The sequence below is a fragment of the Peromyscus eremicus genome, chromosome 8a (assembly GCF_949786415.1).
Source record: "Peromyscus eremicus chromosome 8a, PerEre_H2_v1, whole genome shotgun sequence".
Taxonomy (NCBI): domain Eukaryota; kingdom Metazoa; phylum Chordata; class Mammalia; order Rodentia; family Cricetidae; genus Peromyscus; species Peromyscus eremicus.
Genome location: NC_081423.1, coordinates 41,507,063 through 41,517,289, shown reverse-complemented (window position 1 = coordinate 41,517,289; position 10,227 = coordinate 41,507,063). Strand labels below are relative to the sequence as shown.

The 10,227-nt window shown below is 48.1% G+C and overlaps 1 protein-coding gene across 1 annotated transcript; it reads right to left on the bottom strand.

The window, feature by feature from the left end:
• Positions 1–768: 768 nt before the first annotated feature.
• Positions 769–9,117, bottom strand: LOC131916308 (ly6/PLAUR domain-containing protein 8-like). The gene is made up of 6 exons (XM_059269617.1): positions 9,063–9,117; positions 8,634–8,747; positions 6,087–6,245; positions 5,449–5,454; positions 4,341–4,469; positions 769–1,004 (listed from the first exon to the last, which is right to left on the bottom strand). Exons 1-6 carry the CDS (start codon positions 9,115–9,117, stop codon positions 769–771), a joined length of 699 nt encoding a protein of 232 aa, XP_059125600.1.
• Between the last annotated feature and the right edge of the window lie 1,110 nt (positions 9,118–10,227).

The window sequence follows — 10,227 nt, the reverse complement described above, 5'->3', positions numbered from 1 at the left end:
CCCCCTTGGTTATCTGATGTGGAATGCATGACCAGGTTCAACTCTCTGAGTGAAGGGACCAGGGCTCTGCAGCCACACTCCATCCTGCACAGTGCTACAGGAGACCTCCTCATCCCAGGCTCTGAGCCCCTCCGTCCTCTCTCTTCCTAGAGACTTGATCATGCAGCCAGAGGGAGCAGTCTGGTCCTCGGCAGTCTTCCTGCACATGCCTTTCTTGGGCCTTCATAGTGACAGGCCTCTGGGATGACAATTTTTTCTTCCTTTGCTGTGGGCCTCGGGACAACTGTTGAATAACCAGATGTCAAGATGTCGTAGCAGATTGAAAAGCTGCGGAACTTCTGTGTTGGTACTAGGAGCAGCCCAGGGCACGACAGGGCTCAGCTGGGGCACCTCCTGCATGTGACTGTACAAGCAGCAGCAAGTAGAACGCTGGAATACAGGGATGCTAGTAGAAGGTGCCAGCCAGGCCACAGGTTCAGCCTCTCAGAAGCAAGATGGACCAGAAGAGGGGACATCTTTGAGTCCTGAGGCAAATAAGCTCCTACCTCCAAAGCAAAGACCCACCTACCTCCACCACACCCAGCCCCAAACACATCAGGACAGGCTGTCTAGAAGTCAAACAACACTTTAATAAAGGACATAATGTAGCTGCTAGCATTGCCTGGAGTCCTGTGACTTCCAACCCACTGAGCAATAAAACTGGAAAGAATGTGAACAGAAAGGGTGTTAACGCCCATGGGACACTGGGTGGGGCAGAGCCCAGGGACCTCAGAACAGCAGCTTCAGAAGCAGGAGGCTGCCGAAGACAGAGGAGGTGAAGGAAGCTTTGATGCCTGTGCTGGCCGGAGGGGTGTTGGTGGTGACTGGGATTATGGTTGCATTTTCGCATTTGACGCTCTGGAAAAAGAATTCTCCCACTGTTTTGTTCCCAAGAGCCAAGTTTTCACAAGTAGACTCGCTGATATCGGAACAGCCTTTCAGCTCCACCGCGTTCCGTTCAGTGCCTGAAGATGCACAGGAGACAGTCAGAACTCTAGACAACCCTACCGGCCAAGCCCCAGCCCACACAGTTATTTATCTGCAAGCAGTTGAGCAGCATACAACAGCCCCTCTGGCTCTGAAAGCCACCTTAAGGAAGAAGTCCAGAATTAGGAGTACCAGACAGTAGCAGCAGTACAGGAACTATGGAGGTCAGAGGCCAGACCCCTCCTCACCCAACCCCAAAAGCAACTGAGGCTGAGAAAGGTGGGCTGCAAACCCAGGCCTAAAGAAAGGGTGGGAGCTGTATCTTGGATGCCCCATCTCTTGTGTTCCTGTGGAGCTGTCAGGCGAAAACGCCAGAAACAAACTGGGTGTGATGGTGCAGCCCTGCAAGCCCAGTGCTTGGGAGACTGTAGCAGGAAGATCCTGAGTTCAAGGCTACCCTCAGCTACATGGCAAGACTCAATCAAGAAAAACACAGAGAGATGGGAATGGGAAAAGAAGGAACAGGGAGAGGAAGGGGAGGAGGAAAAGAAGAAAAAGGCAAGTGTGGTTAACAGGCTCAGGGGCAGTTCTTTCTTTCAACTCTCCATTCAGAAAGGAATAAATCAGTGGGCACCCTGGGCTCCACCCACCCACCCACCCCCGACCCATTTTCTTTCACATCTCACTCCTCTGGATCTGACTTCTTCCTGCCTGAGTTTTCCTTGAGAAAAAAAAAAGAAAAGCCAACAGAAAGTGTACAGGAAATGCTCAGCATCTCTGTCTTGACTCAAAGCTCTGTCTGTTTAAACAGTTTCTGATTCCCGTTGTAGAAAAAAGGTCCATGGCACTTTCAAAGATATAGTTATAATAGCAGCTACTTCTGAGTGGTTGCGCCCCTATAGGTCTGCCAGCATCCCTGGGAAGCAGGGAGCTCCCAGAGGACTGAAGGGACTCGAGGGTGTGAAGGGACTTGGTGCTGTCAGGGCATAATGTGTGAAAGAGACCTCCAGACCCCAGGAAGAAAAGATTGCTCTTGCTTCATCCCAGGTATCAGCGTTGAGAGTTGAACTAACCTGAGTCAGGAAGTTACCACACCTCAGTGGGATTTTAAAAGTGATGTTGGACAAAGCAAGCAAGCAAGGGTCCATTTGTGGCCTGACCGGCTTTCGGTGTCAATGAGATGACACCACCAGGAGACACGGGGATGAGATGAGCAGAGAAGGTCTTTTGCTGCCTTTAAGCACAATTTTAGAATTAAAAACCAGGCCAGTGTGGGCACCTCCACCATTCCCAAAGTGGTACAATGTATGTTTTGCATACATTGTATATCCTCCATTAGGTGATAGAGTAGAAAGAGAGATAGAGAAACGCAGAGAGACTCAGAAAGGGAGAGGGAGAGAGAGCGGATATTCCGGAACAAGAAAATGTGTAGAGGAAGTGTAAAAGACCAGTGGTTGCCAGAGTCTTGGGGGAAGAAGAAAAGCCTGAGCAGGTGGGACCCAGAAGGCTTTCAGGGCAGAAGGCCTCCTCTATGTGACGCCGTCCTGCTGGAATGGACTATATCAGGAGTGAACCCTGAGGTAAACTGCGGGCTTGGGTGACAATGAGTGTGTGTGTGTGTGTGTGTGTGTGTAGGCTTACCACTGTGGTGAGCACTTTGACAGTGAGGACAGTTACACTTGACCCAGGCAGCAAGGGTATGTGGGAAATATCTATGTCTCTAACTCAGAGAAGGGAAATATCTATGTCTCTAACTTCACCTAAAAGAGAAGGTGCTTGGATCCACTGGAAACTCTGGGATTATAGGTAAGCTTTGAAGTTGATGTTAGGGAAAAAAAAAAAATTGAAATGAAATTTGTATTTGGGTGCAGGCCTTAAACCCTTTTAGTCTGAGCTGTGTGTTAGCTGAGACAGGCTGGTTATTCATTTTTGGTTTACACCTCTTTTTTTTCCTACTTAGAAGTCACTAGACCACATTCCCAAGGTTTCCTTAGCCAGGATGGACACACTGGTTCTCCTCAGTGTAGTGTAGGAGGACACTACACATTCACTTCCAGACCTGACTGCTGAGAAGGCCCTAGCCTTGCTCCACTGCCCTCCTCCCACCCACCCACCCCCACCTCCCACCTCAGTGGACCAGCCAAGGTCTACTCTGTCCTGGGAAAATAAGGACAGAGATACAGGCAGCAGAGGCCCCAGGGCTGTTCCATTAGCAAGGAGCAAATGTGTTCTGCATGCTGCCATCAGGCAGGGTGGATACTCTGACAAAATGATGGCCACTATCAGCTTACTTTTGTAGGAAAAAAGAAATAACCGGATGGCCCTAGCTGCCCCAAGCCAACACCTCTCAAGATGTAGAAGAAATGTGTATAAATAGGTATAAAAACAAGTAAGTCACACCTATCCACACTTACAGAGCTGTGGCAGCATTTCTGCTGAGCTCCTGACTTGGCTCCAGAGAGCAGCACCTAGACCTAATCCTTCCTTTGTTTAACCATACCTTTTGTTTCTCTTATCACCCTATGTGAGTCTTGAGAGTCAAGGATCAGAGAGTCCCCCAAGGATCAAAGGCCTATGCAAAACTTGGTCCAGGAAACCCGGAAAACCGAGGTACCTGATAATTCAAGTAATTTGCACCTGGCATTTGGTCTCTGGGAACTCCTTTTGGGTTGCTTGGAAGGTACGGAAATTAACTATCTAAACTGTAAAAAAGAGTAAATAAATATGCCCTAGGCAAAGGGTTAGTGCTTCAGTCCTTCCAGGCTGGACCCCCCTGCAGCCATGAAAGGCTACATTCATTCTTTTTTTGTTGTTTTGCTTTTTGTTTTTGTTTTTGTTTTTGTTTTTCGAGACAGGGTTTCTCTGTGTAGTTTTGCGCCTTTCCTGGAACTAGCTTTGTAGCCCAGGCTGGCCTCGAACTCACAGAGATCCGCCTGCCTCTGCCTCCCGAGTTCTGGGATTAAAGGCGTGCACCACCACCGCCCAGACTCATTCTTAAGATGTCTCTGTGTCTTCATTCCACGGACCCGCATGAACCCACACACTCGCATAGCGACCACACAGCTACACAGAGCAATGGCAGCCTAGGACCAAAGCAAGTGCCGGAGGGTCATGCAGTCAGATAAGTGAGCCTTATAAGTAACCACAGGAGGGTAGGAGAAAGGCAACCAGAAGTAGCCCTGGACTAAGAGCGGCAGTAACAAGTAGCAACCAGCAGAAGACTCTGGCAGTCTCTAGCTGAAAGGCATCCTGAGCTAATCCCCCCTCTGCTTCCACCCTCCCCGGCCCGTCTGCCCTTCTTAGCTCAGCACTTGGATCAAGACCCGACGTGTTTCCGCTCCAGCCCGGTGAAGGAACTGAAGTCCCAGACTTACCGTTTACAAACTCAGCAGTGATGTGAACACATCGTTCTCCTTGGAAACACTGCCGGGTTTTCTCCTGGCAGGTTGTTGTGTTGTAGCTATAGCAAGCAGAGCACTGGGTGTTGGTGAGAGCCTGTGTTCCTGGGTAAAGGAAAGCCATTGCTTAGAATCATGTTCTCACACTGCCCTGGGGAAGAGGCGACAGGCAAGCAGAGAAGTGGCTGGAGAGTCTGCGATCAGGGAACCTTAGATCTAGCCCCAAAGACACGTGCTTTGTCCAAAGGTTTCCCATGTACAACCCCTGAGGCCACCCTTATGGGGCAGCCAGTCTGCAAGAATGGTAGTCCACAGTGCCCTGGGGTAGACAGGAGCAAGAAAAGAAAGAATCCAAGCTGTAACCAATGCCAACACCAGCCAGCTGTTTGAAGTATTAGCCAACGGGTGTCTGATTGACATTACTTCTCGTTGACGACCTCTCAAATTGTGGTCAGGAACTCCTGGGTCCCTGAGGCCCTGCAGGGATTCCGAGAGGCTAAAATTATTTTTATACAACATCAAGGTGTTATCTGCTCCTTTTTCTCCTATTGCCTTGTGTGCTTGCAGCAGAATTTTCCAGAAGCCCCACATAATGAGTGAGACTGAAACAGACTAAATACACAAGCAAATATGAGATCCCAGCTTCCTGCTAAACCAGAAGTTAAAACGCTCTATCAAAATATATATTTGAGGGTGTGGTGCTAGAGAGATGGCTCAGCGATTAAGAGCACAGGCTTGATTCCCAGGTTCGGTTCCCAGCCACCATGTGGCAGATCACAATCCTCTATAACTCCAGTTCCAGAGGATCTGATGCCCTCTTCTGGCCTCTGTGGGCATTGCACATGCATGGTACACATACATGCAAGCACACACACATAAAATAAAAATAAATAAATCTTTAATATGTATACATATATGTACATATATATGGAACAATGCCATTCATTTCAATAAATGTTTTTGGAAGTTATTTCTATGTAAAACTCTATTAGTATTAATATGCATAACTTTTTATTTGTTTTTGGTTTCTGAGACAGCGTCTCACTATGTAGCCCAGGCTGGCCTCGAACTAATAGAGATCCACCTGTCTCTTCCTCTACCTCAAAGTTCTAGGATTTAAAGGCATGTGCCACCATGCCTGGCTAAATACTTTTGCTTTTGAGTAAATGAATTAAGATTTGTGAATTTGCTTAGCTTTATTTCCCAACCTTGTGTTAGCAGGTAGAGATCATTATAAACAAAAGATTTGGGGAGTCTTCACTTGTTCTGAGACTTAGAATGTTGCCAGGTGTGGTGGCACACACCTATGATCCCAACACTCAGAAAACAGAGGCAGGAGGACTGAGTGAAGGTCATCCTTGGCTCCATAGCAAGTTTGAGGTGAGCCTTGACCACAGAAAACATTGTCTAAAAGAAACTCTTAGTTGAGGCCCTGAGATCACAAAGTTTAAGAATGACTAGTGAGCACTCGCTTCACTGGCCACACAAACGAACCGTGAGATCCCTATTTTCACTGTAGAAGAGGAAAGCATGGTATTGGGATGGCTGAGCATCTCACATGTTTCTTGTGGGACTGCTATAAGTCAGATGCTAATGTCATCCAGCTGTGTACTGAAGTGCACGGACTTGAGACATCCACCCCCAGCCAAGCAAACCAGACAGAAAATCAAGGGTGGAGCACGGAGGTGTGACACAGGGCAGGCTGTTGGACCCAGTACAAACCGTGGCTGGTGTCGTTGCATGCCTCTCCTTGGCAGCACTGGCTTGCAAAATGGAATCTTTGGTCATCAAACACATGCACTGTGAAGGCCACTTGGGTGCTGCCCTCGGTGCAATTACTTGCTGAGCAGGATCTGTTCTGGTACAAATAGTGGGACCCTCCTACATGAAGGCAAACACAGACTGTTAGTACCTGGAGAGGCTCCAGGGTGAGGAAACAGTGCTTCATACAGGGACAGTTGACTTGAACCTCTGCTCAGCACAGCTTGGGAGAGACTGGTGTGGAGGCCCAAATTACTCAAGGTCAGACCATCTGAGCTTGCTTTACCCAGCAGGGCTGCATAAGGGAATGATTTGACCACGGGCGTGGTTACCAGGTGTTTAGAAGGGTCTGCACTTGGCTGTGTCTAGCAAGGGGGAGGTCTTTTGCCTTGCCCCTTGGCATTGCTATAAAAAGCCTTTTTGAATAAAGTTCTGGGCCGTTGGGTATTGACTCAGGTCCTTCCGAAGCTATCCTGTCTCTCTGTCTTTCTTCCCATCAACTAGGCCTATCATTATACCTAATATTTCTTATCCCTCTCTCCTCAAGAGAACCCTGGGAAAAGTGGGGGAAGGTCCCCCACAGACTGCAGGTTTCTTAAAACGAGAAGAACCCAGTGGGACATAGTGGTACACACCTTTAATTCCAGCACTTGGAACATAGAGACAGGCAGATATCTGTGAGTTCAAGGCCAGCCTGGTCTACAAAGTGAGTTCCAGGACAGCCTGGCATACATAGTGATAACTTGTCTTGGTGTGGGGGTGTGTGAGGGGAGAACAAGAAGAAAACCCTTCCCCATCAGAGAACTCTTTCCTTCATCAGATTAGCAGAGAGATGGGTTAAGCTCTGCCATTAGCTAACCTACACCTTGTGAGCCTCATGTGGTCACATGCAGGCAGGAGAGATGTAAATGAGACCCAGCACAAAGTTGTAAACTTACTTAACATATTATTAAAAGTTTTCATAATTTTTTTGTTAACTACATCTCTTGGTTCTTGAACATGAACTTTGTGGGTGACAATGTTGTTTCATAATGTCAAAATGTTGGGTACAAATGCCAGGCAGGAGGGACACCAGAAAATGGTGATTTAATCTAACACATATACAGCCCTCCCAGACCACTAATTTTCTTAGCATCTCAAAATATAATAAAGCAAACACAGTGGGATTTGGTATATAATACAACATCACAGTACTAGCTGGGGCTCCTTCCTAGAAACTGCCTGAGAATCCAGTCAGAGCCACCCAATATGGAGACATCCACATATGTGGCTGTTACATTAAATGTGGATTGGTCAAAATAAATTAAGGGACTGGGAGTGTGGCTCTGTGGTAGAGTGCTTATCTGGTGCATACAAAGCCCTGGATGTAATCCCCAGCACCACACACACACACAAAAAAAAAAAAAAAAAAACACTAAAAAGTTAAGTAAATTTAGCTGGCCATGTTGGCGTATAATCGTAATCCCAGCATCGAAGATCAACACTGGCTTTCTCAATGGCTCTCCGACTTGTTTTTTGATAAAGCGTCTTGAGCTGATCTGGACCTCACAAATTTTAGACTGGCAAGTTCCAGGAATCATCTTGTCTTGGATGCCACAGTGCTGAGATTACAGGCCATGCCTGGCCTTTTTCCGCAGATGCTGAGGGACAAGCTCAGGTCCTCCTGTTGGTGTGTCAAGCATTTTAATGATTGACCCATCTCCTGAGGCCCTTGTTGACCAAGGTCACAGTTTAGATGTCAGTTTGTTGTCCTTCCCGCTTTTGTGCATGAAAGAAGTCTAGCAGGACAACTAGGGTGTTTGGCCATCCTGTCACCAGAGTAGATCAGTTCGGGCTGTCTCTCGACCATTGCCAGTAGTCTATTGTGGGGGTATCTTTGTGGATTTCTGTGGGCCTCTGAAACCTGGGGCTTATACAGGGATGCTTGGCTCAGCCTGGGAGGAGGGGACTGGACCTGCCTGGACTGAATCTACCAGGTTGAACTCAATCCTCAGGGGAGTCTTTGCCCTGGAGGAGATGGGAATGGAATTAAATTATAAAATAAAAAAAAGAACTCTAAGTGCCCCAGAGGTTCCTGTCAGTCAGAATGCCTGGGGAGGAGTTCACCAAGGAGAAGATATTTGATCTAGAAGAGAAAGGAGCCAGGAGGATGAGAGACAAGATGGCTGAAAAAGCACATGTCCCGGGCAAAATGTTTGCCTCTCATTTAGCTCTGAGTTGCTTTTGCTGTTTACATCTAAAAAAAAAAAAAAAAAAAAAAAAAAATGTATCTACAGTGAGGTTTTAATCAGTGGGATCAATTTCCAAGTCATCACAGGGCTTATCCTCTTGTTTGAGTCTGTACCTGTACGGCCATGCAGCTCCTGCTCACCTCAGTCACAGGGGAGTCGTCTTCATAACCCACTAGTCTCACTGCACAGCCCGGCCCCAGCTCAGGGGTCCTTCTTATGCCCACCCTCTTTAGCTCCCCCCGCCACAAGTCCCAGAGATGGAGGCAGCCCCACTCACCTAGAGTGGAATTGACCAAGGATTCCACACAACTGAAGGACTCTTGGCTACATGGAGTGGCTTCGTTGCTGCAGCTCTCGTTGGGTGAGTAACACTGTCTACAACTCAGGGAGTCTGAGGGGACAAAGGATTCACGGGAGTCAAAGACCAGTAGACATTCACAGAGTACCACACCCACCCCAGGAAGAACGAACAGAGGGCATGGACGCCCAACTGTTCTCTAAAGATCCCCACACGGATGCTGTGACATGGAGCTGTGCCCATTAGTTTCTCCCCATTATTCTCCATTCCCCAAGAGGAAGAGCCAACCCTGGCCGACAGCAGAGTGGTCTCTCTGAAGGGCCAGGTGGTGGGTACCAAGATGCCAAGAGCAAGGACGTTCTGACGGGGTGGAAAAGAAGACTTAATCCAAAAGGGGGCTTCTCTCACCTATAACTGTGATGGCAAATGCCACAAAGACGCCAGCGATGAGGATGCCTTTCATGATGCTGGGCCTGGCTTCTCCCAAGGATGGGGCCACGGAGCCTCAAACCTGGGAAGACACAAAGAGGGCAGCCCGGAATCTTGGAGGGATGCCTATCATCAAAAGTGTTTTAGCCAGGTGGTGGTGGCGCACCCCTTTAATCCCAGCACTCGGGAGGTAGAGCAAGGCGGATCTCAGTGAGTTCGAGGCCAGCCTGGGCTACCAAGTGAGTTCCAGGAAAGGCGCAAAGCTACACGGAGAAACCCTGTCTCGAAAAACAAAACAAAACAAAACAAAAAAGTGTTTTAAAAACATCAAAACATGCTTACTACTGGGTCTGTCCTTGTTTCTAGGGGAGAAAAATCAGTCCTCCATGGGTGGACAGAACTGTGACTCTTATCTGTCCTGTCCTGATTCAAGGTTAAGTTCAGGTGCAAATGGGCAGACAGACCAATTTCTAGGTATGCTGGGGCCAAGGTATGTGTCTGTCAGATTTCTGTCACTATGATAAAATACCTGAGATAACAATTTACAAGGAAAAGAAGATTCATTAATTGTGGCTCATGGATACGAAGGTGCCAGTCATTTTGACCCTTTGTGGAAGTTCATGATGAAGGAGGTTTGTTCACCTAATGGCAGCTAGGAAACAACAAGGAAAGAGGAGAGTGTCCCCATGTCTCCCTCAATGAGCTGACTTCCTTCTCCCAAGCTACCCTCCTAAAGGTTCCAGCATCTCACTATAGAGCTGCAGGCTGATGACCAGGCCATGGGCTTTTGTGGCATATTTGAGATCTAAATCCTAACAGAGTCCCAGATAAAAAGAGTGGCCCAGCCAGGTGATGGTGGCACACGCCTTTAATCCCAGCACTCGGGAGGCAGAGGCAGGCAGATCTTTGTGAGTTCGAGGCCAGCCTGCTCTACAAAGCGAGTTCCAGGAAAATGCACAAAGCTACACAGAGAAACCTTGTCTCCAAAAACAAAACAAACAAAAAAGAGTGGCCCTGGGTTTTGTGTTCTTCTCTCCTCCCTCAGGTTCTGTAGTCCCCTCAACTCCGCTGCCACAGGATCTGTGTCCCCCACCCCCACCCCTCCAGAGTGCAATGTCTACTCTCCCTGCTGGGGTCTCCTCCA